Here is a 14,336-nt window from a genome sequence, read left to right as displayed (position 1 = left end):
TTTTTTTTATAAGAAATTAAATTGGAAATTATATTTTTTATTAAGGATCCAAAAAGATATTTACTCGAGTATTTTGTATCAGTTTTTTAATATATTCTGCATATTATAGATAATAGCATCACATTCCGTAAATATCTTATTAACCGCTGGTTCATGCATGTGATATGACGCTACATCCATACTTTTTTAAATTTGAACAAATAATTGAAACAAAATATTAAATGAAAAACTACATAGGAAAACATGGAAGAATATTTGTTTAATATTAGATCACATATTCGGGGCTGTTTGAGTGTTTGGTATGGGTTTTTTTTGAATGAAATGATGGGGAAGTGGGTGAGAGAAATAAAATTATCATGTTTGGTAGAAGAAAAAGTTAAATAATTTAGGGATATTTTTTTTTTCATGAATTCTTTTTTCTACTATACATTGCTAAAAAACTTTCCTCTCCCACATATGGTATTCTTTTTTCTCAATAAGAGGCAAAAGTATTTTAACACTTATCAAACTAAAATGCCCTTAACAATATTCAAAATGATGGGTATTTTGATCATTTTAGTTCAGATTTTTATCAATATTTTACTATCAACCAAACATAACGTTGGTAAAATTAACTCAACTTTCCCGATAAAATTTTGTTCTATCAAATACTTTTTCGTAACTTATCTGGAGAAAAATGTTTCTTGCTATATTCTTGAAAATCTTTTTTTCTCGATAAAAAAAATATCACTTATACCAAACGCGCGTCCCCTAGCATTATAAGTATACTTGTATTTTGTTCTTTTGTTGCACCATTGGTCAAAATCTTTATAATATGTTTTGTTGACCAAATTAAGCATATCGATAGTGTATTTCACTGTTTCATCATTACACCCTTTTCAATAATTTCAAATTACATTATCAATAATTAAGCATGCATGTTTCATTTTCCTCTGATTTTTATAAAATGCATCCTTATAATATTATTTTGTTGACTAAATTGAACATACCGATTGTCTGCTTCATTGTTCAACAAATTCAGAAACATCCTTTTAAATAATTATCAATTTACAGTAGAGTTTAATATTTCTCGTGTAATAGGATCAAAATAAATTTATCTCATATATATATATATAGAGGATCAAGATCATTTTACACCGGTGTAAGACTAATAAGTCTTACACCACATCTCAACCGTTGATTTCTGTGCATCCAACGATTATAATTTAGGAAGTCATACGAAATAATTAATATTAATTAATCATTAATTACACTACAAATACCAACCGATGATTTCTGTCCATCAACGGTTGAGAGGTGGTGTAAGACTTGTTAGTTTTACACTGGTGTAAAAAGAACCTGCCTCATATATATATATAAATATATATATGGGGGTAGGATATTCTTACACTGGTGTAAGAGTTAGAAGTCTTACACTCAATCTTCATCATTGATCTACTTATATCCAATGGCTCTCATTACTAAAAAATTAGAGCTCTTAGATATCATTGGGATCAACGGTCGAGATTGAGAGTATAAGTTACATTGGTGTAAAATGATCTTCACCCTATATATATATATATATATATATATATATATATATATATATATATAGGGGCATGATCATCTTACACCGATGTAAGAATAATAAGTCTTACACCAAATCTGAACCATTGATTTTCTGCATCTAACAGTTAAGATTTATTAGGCCTCACTCATTAATTAATTTTTAATTCCCAATAAATCTCAACCGTTGGATGCACGAAAATCAACGGTTCAGATTTGGTGTAAGATTTATTATTCTTACACCGGTGTAAGTTGATCTTATCCCATATATATATATATATAGGGGAAAATTATTCTCATGTTACATGAGATAAGTTTTCTCTCCTACACACTCTTCGATAATTGTGCCACCTTTTTCTTTTCTTTTCTTTTTTCAGGTGGTAGAGCCCACAAATTTATCTCTATGACATGAGATAACTATCTCCTTTCACATGAGATTAATAAAACCCATATATATATGGATAGATTATTTTGCCTATCCTTATTTTGCTTATCTCTGCCTACTCCTTTCAATACCGTTAGATTACAATCTCATCTAACGATGGAGATTTACGATATAAAATAAACTCTTTTATCTCTTTCTCTCTCCCAGTGCCTCTCACTCTTTCTCTCTCCTCCCATTTCTCTTTCTTCAATGGTGTTTTAGCATCATAAAAAGGTGCAAGTTTTTTTCTCAATTCATCCAACCCAACCAATGTTATGAGCATTTACATAAAAAATTGAAATGAGGTGTCAAGAAGAAATAAACTCAGAAGCCCTATGTTATGAAACCAGGTAGGCCTGTTGTTGGGCATAACATAGAGAGAATAGAGATCTTTTACCCACTTCAAGGTGAAAAACAAGATAAGAAGAAGCATATAAGTTGATTCGTTTCAAATTTCAATAGCAAAGTAGAAACGTTACGGTAATGGTGGATTAATTCAAATGAAAAGTTATTCGTGGTTTTCGTTTTTTTTGTAATTTTGTGGTTTCTGTCGTGTTCAATTATATCAGATTCAAGAAATTTTAAAAATTATACTCATCCAGCAAAACTATCATGTCATTAATCATTGCATGAATTTAGATTCAAATATAAATTCAGGTTGTAGATTACACAAATCGATAGAGAGAAAGGGGAGGAGAGAGAAAGAGTTTGGGAGGCAGTGCGAAAAAAAAATGAGGAAAAGAATTTATTTTATTCTGCAAATCTCCATTATTGGATGAGATTGTAATCTAACGGTGTTGAGAGAGGTACGTAAAATAAGAGTAGACAGAATAACTCATCCTATATATATATATAAAGTTAACCCATTCTTTGACAAGTTCGATGATGTGTCACTCTCTCTTTCAATCTCTCATTTGTGTTCACACTTCAAACCATTTAAAAACTTTATTTCTTTAGTAAAAAGTAGAAATAAAAAAATATAAAATAAATTTGAAATTTGCAAATAAATTAAATGGAAAAATATGTGAAAAATTGTAGGTGGCAGGCAACTCATTTAATCTCCCACTAATTTCTACATTAGAATTGTAAAATTAATATCTCATTGTTTTCTGAAATTTTGATTTTAAAATTCAAATTTAATAATTTGAATTTGAATTTCAAATTTAATTTCAATTTCAATTTTGAATTTGAATTTTAAACTTTGTATGGGTGGGAAAACATTTGAACAATTGTTGGTGGCAGACAACTCATTTAATGTCCTACTACTTTCTACATTGGATTTGTTAAATGTATGCATTATTTCAAAGTGTATTATGATTAAAAAATGCTTGTGTGTATAAATAGGAACACTTTAGGCAGATTTTTGCTCCAATTTTTCTTTTGTTGCTTCTATCCAATATACAACTTTCTGCGATTTGCTTCTTTGAAAAGAATCGATTCTTTCTTTTCTTTTCTTTTCTTTTCTTTGTCTTCCCAAATGATATGTTTTCGAAATATGATTTTATAAAAGATCTTAATCCTACCAAAGAGGACTGGAGGATTAAGGTTAAGGTGGTTTGGGCGTGGAAGGTTTCTAATTTTCATCGTAAATATTTTGACGACAATGTTGAAATGGTTATATTGGATGAACAGGTAATAATGTTCGTGTTTTAAAAATTTTCCGTCTCTGTTGTGATAATCTTTGTTTTCATTGTTGCTATACTTAGTTACGCTTTTTTTGTAAGGTGGAAGGATCCATGCTACTGTCAAAGGTTCTTTGCAGGTCCGGAAAAAATCCATGATGGAGAAGTCTATTTTGTAAAAAAAATTGGAGTTGGATTCAATAGCGATAATTTCAGGCCAACCAGACATGATTATCATATGTCTTTCAAGTTGAGGACTGATGTTAGATCGATTGTTGATTCTAATCTTTCTGTCTATGGATTTGATTTTGTTGATTATGACATCATTGAGAAAGAATCATCTGTCTCTCCTTATTTAGTAGGTAATATATTTTTCCTCACTACTATTTATGACTAGATTATTGCAATTTTGATAACGAAATTAGTGTTGCCTTCTTTGTTCTGTAGACATCATTGGTTTACTGTCAGGAATTGGGGAAGTTTGTGAACATATAGTTTTCGGTAAGAAAATCAATTTGGTTGTGTTGGAGCTTGACAACCTCAGGTATTTAAAACGTTAAAGTAAAATAAAATAACCTTGTTGACACTCTCTTAACTAATATATTTCATGTATAACGTTCTTCTTGCTACTACTGATATATATAGAGGTCACAAGCTGGAGTGCACTTTGTAGGAGCATTATCTAGATGAGGTGCAATCTTTTTTGGCAAACAGTGACACTACTTTGAATGTGATAATAGTTCAACTGGAAAGGATAGAGGATTTTAAGGGTATGTTTTCTCCTGTATATATGTCATTCAATGTTTTATTTCTGTACTGTGTTATACACAGTTGGTACATGCATCTCGCTCTATTATGTTTTGTTTATTTGATAGGTAAAATAGGGATAACGAATACAAATTATACGACAAGGATTGTCTTGGATTCGAAGGTGCTAGAGATTGTTGAGTTCAAAAAACGGTGTGGTTATTATTCTTAAATATTTGTGTTTTAATCTTTTGTCTGAGGTTGACTCAATTGTCTACTCAGTCTTCATATTCTTTAGAAAATGATTATCTGAAAGAGACTGAAAGAAAGTCTATCAGTGATGTCAAGCTCTGTAGTGACTTAAATATTGAACTTGGATTGATGCTTTGGTGGATCTATATGAAGTCTGTATATTAATTGTTCCTTTTTTCCTAGGACGTCTGTATTTCAGGTTACAACCTACATCACAAATGGGACTATAAAATCTATTGAAAGCAAATACAACTGATGTTACAAGTCTTTCAAGAAATGTCTATTTTCCGTTTGTGAAGATTTTGAGAAGTGGTACTGTAAGAACTGCCAGAAACATTGAGAAGATTATAAATTGTCTTTAATCCAGTTCCTTATTATGTGTAACTGATATACAATTTTACAAAATGATAGATTTAGTATTCAAGTCAGAGTTGGGGAATCATTTTGTTGAGGCAATTATTCTTACAGGGAAGCAATATAGGAGAAACTGTGTTAATCCCTAGAATGACGATGAGTCCATCAAGTCATACATTTTCTGTAAATTTCCAAAGAAGATAATTTCCCCTGGTCGTTTCGTTTGCCATGACTATCAACAAGAGTCAAGGACAATCACTTTCTCATGTTGGAATTTATCTCCCTAGGCCTGTCTTCACTCATGGACAATTATATGTGGCACTATATAGAGGAAAGTGCAGGGATTGAAGATATTGATACTTGATGAAAATGGATGTGTTACAAATAGTACTTTTAACATAGTCTATAAGGAAGTATTTCTAAGATTAGTGTAGTATATTTGGTCATTTCTATAAAGAGATAACATTGTTGTTTGGTATCAGGTAAAAATGAATTCTTTTTATAAGTCCTTTTTTAATCATTTTTATTGAGGCACAATCAGTACTTTATTAACTGTTATTTTTGCAGAAACGGTATTTCATGGTAATTCTGAAATGGATGCATTGCCATAACACTATTTTATTCTCGTACAATGATGTTTTCTATTCACACTATTATTTGTAGATTGTTTATGATTCATTTCTAACAGGAGCAAGGACCAAAAGTACATGGTAGAATGAATTTTACAACTTTTGCAAGTATAGGTGGGGCATCTTTCTTATTATTTTGGTGTCAAGCACAACATTTAAATTTTTTTGATGGAGATTTTGCGTCATTATCTTATTTATACTTAAGAGTATATTACAGACATCAAATATTAAGTTGCAAACCATTTGCCTATTTTTATTTTTTCATTAAGACTTTATTAATTGCTCTATTTTGTATATAATATTGTTGTGTTGATAATACCTGTTTTGTTAGCTGAATATCTGAAAGCATAAATATATTATCTTCAAGTACCATAAATATATTATCTTCAAGTACTGTTCAACATCATTATTTCATTTGACACTGGAAAAAAAAATCTAGTTCCTTTTTTGTTCCTACTTGAAAAATTACATGCTTATGTCATATACAGTACTATTCATATAAGATTTGGTTAAAAAATTTCTTTAACTTTTACGAGACAAATAAAACGGTTTTTTTTTCTCGTGCATCGCAAGGGTAATACACTAGTTTAAGAGTATGTGAGACCTATATTTTTTCTTTCTTTTTTTCACATGGCCCCATATATTTTTATGTGTGTTAAAGATAAATTTATCTCCTATAATATGAGAATAGATAAAATCCTTTACCGTATCAGTAATAAAGCATGTATGCTTGGTTTTTCTCTGATTTTGACAAGTGCATCCTTATAATATGATTTTTTTTACTAAATTAAACATGTTTAGCTAGTAATTATCAAATAAAGTGTCAGTTAAGTATCCATGTATTGTTGGAATAATAATTCTTCTTAATCTTATAGTGATAACCATCACCAACAAACCAAGATACATCATACCAAATCGTAAAGAAATATTTAACAGAAAGATGTAGGCATACCTGTCACCATAACAGCGGAATAACTTCGATCTTCACCTTTGGGGTATGTGATCTTCCTCGGTCAAATAATTTTAATCCTTATTTTTCAGTGTGTTATCTTTCTCTTGATGGGGAAGAAAAACTAAGGTTGTTATTTGACATATTGGGGACCATAACTCTTTATAATGTTTTTCTTTATTATTGGGCCAATAAGCTCCTATTATACCTAGTTGGTCCAACACTGGTATCCTCCCATTTGTCCCACATTTACTTATGAATTTATTTGGACATCTTTATTTAATCACTTTGATTTACCCAATATATATTAAATAACATAATATAATTATTTACACATTATGTAGCACACAAACACATTAGAAAATATAATTTCAAAACATGTATACTTTTCATCTTATTCTGCAAGTGCTTCTTTTTAATTTGATTTGGTTTTTCAACCCTGGATAAAAATATTGTATTTTTATTAGCTTTTCCTCTAGTATTTTATTTATTTATTTATTTTTACTTTAATAGGTTGATTTATTGATCCATCTGTCTATTACAACAAGGATGAGTTAATATTTTCAACTTATTTTTTCAAAAATAAATCAACTCATTTTATCTTGTTTATGTCTGATTAGATATAAAAAAATGTTGGAAATTTAATTAAAAACACATTTAATATCTATCAAATTATTTTTATTTTTAGTTGATTATGCCCGTATAATAACCTTAAAATTAGAAAAAATAAGTAAAAATAAATTAATGAAAATTTATTTTTGTCTTTAAACTTCAGTATTTAATAGGATTTAGTACTTTACCAAAAAAAAAAAAAAATAGGGTTTAGTGTGTATCCTTTTAAAGGATGTAAGTTGTGTCCTTTTAATTTTTACTTTATGTACTCCCGGGATTACATAGTTATAACGTGAAAAGTTACTTTTTTTCACTTTCCACATCAGCTGATGTGACTGAGGAGAAAGAAAAAAAAAAGTAATTTTTCATATTATAACTATGTACTACCGAGAGTACATAAAGTAAAAAAAACTAAGGGATAGGATAATGTTACTACCAATGTTACTATCACATCTTAATCGTTGATTTTCGCCAATCAACGGTTATCATTTATTGCGAATTAATAATTAATTAATGAGTTTGATTTGAAACTTACTCTTCATTTTATAGATTATTTAACTAACTTATCATGTTAACCTTTTCCCTTTACATTTTTTTTAAAATTTTAATAATTAATTTTTTTTTTCTAAAGAAAACAAATCTACTCTGAGAATAAGCTTAACCCAAAAAGAGAATTATATTCAATAAATATAATAAAAAAACTAAATCTTATTTATATCAATTTCTATAATAGATCCTCTTATGTGTTAATTAACATAACTATGTTATATTGGAGAATTATAATCATACAAAAGTTATCAATGATGATAAGGAAAGAGAAAAAAAATATATTAGAGTATAGTTATAAAATCACCACTATTGATTCACCTCTATGTGGTTAGGATTTTCTCACAAAATATAACTATGTTAAATAAAACGTGAGAGTATCATTTCCATCAATTATAACTTGACCCTTTAAAAAGCTGTGGTATTATGGCAAATTTGGTCCTTGAGTTCAAAATAACTAATAAATAAACCAGTAAAAAAAAATTCCAACTAGGTCAAATTAACTTGATAATGATCGAACACTAACACAAAAGCAACGGCGACCTAGAAAACCACACAAACGATAATGGAAAGCATTAAGAAGCATTAAGTGTAGGCTAGGAATAGAATGGGATAACCGGCGTAGTTAAAACTTGGGAATTCGATGACGGTGCAGTGACATTGATTCGAGACAGTATTAGGAGTTTGTGTGTGTTGTTATTGTCTGGTTCTGTTTTCAGGTGTCACATGCAGGAGGTTATAGTAATCTTCTGAACTTTTGTGTGAGAAAAAGTATTCTCTGCTACAGCATGTCCCTGAAAAAATGTTCTCTCCTCTTTTACTTTTTTTTTTTTTCTTTTCTAACCTTTTAACTTAACTCTCCATGAAAACTAATAAGGGAAGAGATCACTAGGCTTTCTCCTTAACAAACTATTCAAAAGATAACCAAATTATTTCCATTTATTTACTTTTTCTAGATCTCTCTACCCTTCACCTCACACTAAGGAAGCAATCAAAGATCAGGTGTGAAAGCAACTTCCCTTGTCGATGTTCAGATAAAAATCAAGTCTCGTGATGCATGAGCCGTCCTTTGTTGATGTTACGTAACGAGAGGATTTTTATACAATAACGTATTTTTTTCATTTTAAAATAAATGTCACTTTAAATATTTTCATAAAGAAATAAATTTATTTCCTTTGAATGCTTCCGACAAAACTAGTTAATTAGCTGTTCGACATAAATTAATGTTTATCTGCATGTAAATGTACATATAAATGTCCTGTAGATGTAGTGGGTAAAGCCATATGTGTTATGGGTGGGAAAAAAGAAAGAAAGAAAGAAGTAAACAGCTATAGTAATGGCCCTCTCATTTCAATTTATCATTTTGATGCATGTTTACACCATTGTTCTTGCTGCTAACAGTGCCTTGGCAATACGCAATTACTCATCCATTCTAGTCTTTGGTGATTCTACAGTGGACACTGGCAATAACAACTATATTGTGACAGTGGCCAAGGGAAATCGTTTGCCTTACGGTAGGGATTTCCCTGGTCATGTGCCCAATGGTAGATTCTGTAATGGAAAAGTTGTTCCTGACTTTGTTGCCTCTATTTTGGAAATCAAAGACACTCTCCCTCCTTTCCTGGATCCAACCCTATCAGATGAAGAACTTCTCACAGGTGTTAGCTTTGCTTCTGGGGGATCAGGTTTTGATGATTTAACTGCAGCTGAAATAGGTGTCATACCAGTGTCACAGCAAGTTGAATACTTCAAAACTTATGTAGCAAAGCTCAAGCTCATCGTAGGAGAAAATGAAGCCAAACAAATACTTGGAAATTCTCTGGTTATCATTGCTGCAGGACCTAATGATGTTATTATCAATTTCTACGACCTTCCTACTCGAAGGGTGGTGTTCAATATAGATGAGTACCACGATTATTTGCAAGATAAGCTTGAAACCATCATTAAGGTAATCTGAAGTCATTACTATAACTAAATTATGCATGTTTTCAAAGTTGATGACATATAGAAATTCATAAGGGGGAAGAAATATAGACAAAAAAAAAAATGTTTAATTTATTTATGCTTAGGCTATGCATGTTCTTTTAGATAAACAACAATGATTAGTTTCTAGTGACTCGATAGAATAAACCAGTTGTCCAAATTCCTGGCTGGAAAGTCAGTTCCCCACTAATGTTACCATAAATATATAAATAAATAATGGTACAGAGGCTATGTACGTTAAATTTATTTATTGGTTCATGATCTTTCCATTTTTCCTTTTTTTATCACCTATAAATAACAACTAATAGTATAGTTAACATATTCTGTGTGTAAAATTGTAGGACCTATATGACCATGGATGCCTAAAGATAGTTGTTGCTGGGCTTCCTCCCGTTGGTTGCGTACCATTTCAAATATCACTGAAGCATATATTGTTCCGGGAATGTGTAGAGAATGAGAATTCAGATTCTCAGCGATACAATAAAAAATTGATACAGCGGTTACTTCAAATACAAGCTATGCTTCCAGGAAGCACAATTGCTTATGCAGACTTATATCACATATCGATCGACCTTGTCAATCAACCTGAAAAATACGGTGGGCTATATTTTTTATTATATGTATATATATATATATATATATATATATATATATATATATATATATAGAGAGAGAGAAAAACATTTTTCAAGTTTATCTTCGGCTACCCCAAAACTACGTAGTTTATTTATTTATCTTCTTATATCAATTGATTCACATTTGAATGGTTATAATTCCCTTTTTCTCTATCTCTTCCTTTATCACCGTTGATCCATCTTTTTACGGTTATGATTTAGTAGCCGGAGATAAAATTATCTCAAACAACTTGAGAAACGATAAGCCCATATATATATATATATTTATTTATATGAGTAAGTACCTTTTTCGGTACTCAGCAAATTTCACGATACCCGCTTTAGTCCCTAGCAAATAAAAAAGCTATTCGTGGTCCCTTAAAAGGACTAAAAAAGACCCATTTTAATCATTTTGATGGACTAATGTGGGTCTTTTTTGAATTTGTGAGGGACCACAATTTCAACTAAATGGATCTATTTTGAATTTTTTAGGGACCACGAATAGCCTTTTTATTTGCTAGGGACTAAAGCGAGAATCGTGAAATTTGTTGAGGACCAAAAAGGGTATTTACTATATATATATATATATATATATATATATATATATATATGAAAAAAATATTTCTCCGACAACTTGAGATAAATTTATCTCCGGCCAGTATTCCAAAACTATGTCGTTTTGTTTATTTATTTCCTTATATTAATTAATTCACCTTGAATGATTATGATTCCCCTTTTCTCTCTCTTCCTTTATCACCATTGATTCATCTTTGTATGATTATGATTTAGTAGCCGGAGATAAAATTATCTCAAGTAATTTGAGAAACAATAAGCCATATATATAATATATTTATATAAGGGAAAAATGTTTCTGAAGTTAATGCAGAGAAGTTATCTGCATTTATTTTCAAAACGACGTCGTTTTGGTATTGAAATCTTAAAAAATTATAAATATAAAGACTATTATAACCCTGAAATAATTTAAAATTACAAAAACACCATGATTTCCGCCTCAAAACGACGTCGTATTGAGCTTACTGCATATAACTTATCTGCAGTAATTGCATAAAAAGCGAACCATATATATAATGCTAACACTTAGACTAATTATTTTTTAGTTCTTTGTACTTACGAGAGGTCTTATTTTTATTTTTATTTTTATAAATAAAACTTTAGCCAAACAAAATCTCTTATTATAAAAGAGCTTTTTCTATAATGAATAAAAAAGAAAAAGTTAAAAGCTTCAAGAGAAACTTTTTTTAAGATATATTCTAGTTTTTAAAAGTTTTCATATTTATTTTTTAGTTTAACGCTTATTGTAAATTTCTATTTACCAATTTTATTTTTTATTCTAATAATTCATTCTATTAAAATATTATTTCATCTTCTCTTTTTCAAACCTCTCATAATAGCTTTATAGAATTATTATACAGCTTTTACCTTTACTTTTTAAGGTTTTTTTACACTTTAGCTACAAAGTAGTTTTTAGCTTAAAAAAAGATGTGCCAGATTTATCAAAAATGTATACATATTTTTTAAAGAGTAAACACCATTTTGGGTCCCTAACAAAAAACATGGTCTCCACTTTAGTCCTTTACAAAAATAAATTAGTCAATTAGTCTCTAACAAATTTAAAGTGAACACATTTTAGTCATTTTGAGGGACTCATATGGGTCTTTTATGAATTTGTGAGGGACCACGATTTCAACTAAATGGGTCCACTTTGAATTTGTTAGGGACTAACTGACTAATTTATTTTTGTAAGGGACTAAAATGGGGACCGTGTTTTTTGTTAGGGACCAAAAAATGTATTTATTCTTTTTAAAAAAAAAATTCTAAAATTGCCTTTAAAACTTAGAAAAGTTTTATTTGAATTTGTTTTATATTTCGATAATAATTTTCTAGAGAAAAAAGTTTCTTTATATTTTTAAAATAAAACAGAGATTTATGTAAAAGATAAAAAAAAAAATGAGAATAATTTATTCACATATTTATTTTATGCTTTTATGTTGGACATTTTATCAAATAGGTTTCGTGATAACACATGAAGGGTGTTGCGGGACCGGCACATTTGAAGCAACTCCTTTGTGTAATGAACTCACGCCAGTATGTGATGACGCTTCAAAATATGTATTTTGGGACAGTTACCATCCAAGTGAAGCATCCAACCGATATATTGCTAAGTACTTAGAAACCCAAGTCCTGCCTCAGCTCCAATTGTAATAGCAGTGAAAATCAGGTACAGCGCATCCTTCAAATTAATGAAAATATATTTTGAGCTATGTCCTATTTATGCACCTCAGCTGTAGTCACATAATTTACATGGGTAAAATGGGACAAGTTTGTACATGCGTGCGTGCATGAATAGATGAAAGAAACTTAAAAAACTACTCGACCTCAACAAATATTAATATGTGTTTGTGAATGCTTAGTAAGTTTAGGTAAACTATATTAATTATATTTCAGGTCACTGTCTATAATTTCTTAGTAACTCAACTCTACGTCTCTGTACCTACAAAAACAAGAGATCTACCATTACTCGTAATTTCAAACTGTGTGAGAGATTTGGGCAGCTTGAATATCCTAACAAGGAAGGCATTATATTTTGGGTGGAAGCCATCATTTTTAGTGCACTTTAAAGAGCTAAAATTGATATAAGAAAAAGGGAAAATGGTTTTTTCTTTTACTTTAGATAATTTTATCTGCAGTGTACGATTTTAACTAAGTCTTACTAATAGAATTTAGTTATAAAGGTAAAAGTAGATTTTCTTTTTCCATCACATCAATTGATAATGTCTAAGGAGATAGAAAAAAAAAATAGCTTTATTAGTATATAACTAAGAGAAAAGTGTGTATCATTTAAAGGATGTAAATTGTGTCATTTTAAATAAGAGAAAAAGATAAATAAAGAAGGAGAGAGAGTGAACAAAAAAATATAAAAGTATGGGTCCTACCTCTTTGTGAGAGTAAAAGGATATAAGTTGTATCATTTAAAAGGACAAATATTTTTTCCTATAACTAAATTTTACAAATAAAACTTAGTTAAAGTCGTGCATCATAGATATGTTATCTAAAGTTACAGTAGAAAAAATTAATCCATAAAAAAAAGGCTTCATTCCATTTTTCTGTTGGAGGTTGAATATATATAATCACTATAATTTAACACATTTTTTTCAATTAAGTTTCAATGTTAATCTTCTTTAATAATTAAATGTCACTTGTGAATTGAATTTAATTATATTTTTTCATGTCCGTAGAAACTTAATTTTATATCCAAAAAGCGTAAAAGTATCTTATGAAACCAAAATATTAATATAATTATGTATGTCCTAATAATATTTAGTTATTTTAATTTGATTCTTGTCATTTCATTAATTATAACTTGGTCCAAGTTTCGTTATAAAAATCAAATCGAAAATTAAAATAAACTAGAAAGAATTAATAAAATTGAAAATAACCCTTTAAAAAAAACTAAAAAATAATTAGTTGCCACAAATATGGATTGCGGTGTCAAGTAATTTTATTTATTTTTTGTTAAAAGAATGAAAGCAAAAACTACAGATCCAAGTCAAGCGGGGCTAAGCAATGCCCCTAATCATTCTCCCAAATCCCAACACACCCTTGAGGGAGAGCCTCTAACAAAACAGTCTCCCATCTTAAAGAATGAGAAAATTCAGTAAGCCAATCACAACTGCATTTTCTTCTCTAAAAATATTATTAAAATTTACTTGTTTCTCATCATCTGTATAATCTTCCTAACCAGCCCTGCATGAGGATTACTTGGGGTTGGGGAGCATCCATCTCTTAAAAAAACCGGTGTCAAGTAATCTGAGCCTAAATTTGCGTGAACAATTAATTTTAATAATAATCCTGAAGGACAGAAATTCTCTGACTATACAACGGCTTAGAGAATTAATGTGTGTTATTGAGTTGTAAAATTCGTTTTTCTTACTAAGGAATGCATTTGTTTTTTTTACAGAGCAAATCACGAAATAATTCAGGAATGCCTCGGGGTTAGACGCGCTGCTAGAGTATATAAGTAGATTATCTAGCATCAAT

General features: G+C 29.6%; 1 protein-coding gene across 1 annotated transcript; it reads left to right on the top strand.

Annotated features, from left to right (window-relative positions):
• Window positions 1–9,016: 9,016 nt before the first annotated feature.
• On the top strand, window positions 9,017–12,500 carry LOC133308526 (GDSL esterase/lipase At2g30310-like). The gene is made up of 3 exons (XM_061509152.1): window positions 9,017–9,628; window positions 10,005–10,260; window positions 12,307–12,500. Exons 1-3 carry the CDS (start codon window positions 9,017–9,019, stop codon window positions 12,498–12,500), a joined length of 1,062 nt encoding a protein of 353 aa, XP_061365136.1.
• The last annotated feature ends 1,836 nt before the right edge of the window (window positions 12,501–14,336 follow it).

The sequence above is a fragment of the Gastrolobium bilobum genome, unplaced genomic scaffold, assembly GCF_033153095.1.
Source record: "Gastrolobium bilobum isolate Gb01-03AN ecotype WA unplaced genomic scaffold, APGP_CSIRO_Gbil_v1 utg3047, whole genome shotgun sequence".
Lineage (NCBI taxonomy): Eukaryota > Viridiplantae > Streptophyta > Magnoliopsida > Fabales > Fabaceae > Gastrolobium > Gastrolobium bilobum.
This window is presented reverse-complemented; position numbering and strand designations above follow the sequence as displayed.

Excerpts from the sequence above, each read along its gene's own strand:
- LOC133308526 (XM_061509152.1), top strand. The coding sequence starts at position 9,017 with ATGGCCCTCTCATTTCAATTTATCATTTTGATGCATGTTTACACCATT. Across the intron at positions 9,629-10,004 it reads AGCTTGAAACCATCATTAAG|GACCTATATGACCATGGATG; the intron begins GTAATCTGAAGT and ends GTAAAATTGTAG. Across the intron at positions 10,261-12,306 it reads CAATCAACCTGAAAAATACG|GTTTCGTGATAACACATGAA; the intron begins GTGGGCTATATT and ends TTTATCAAATAG.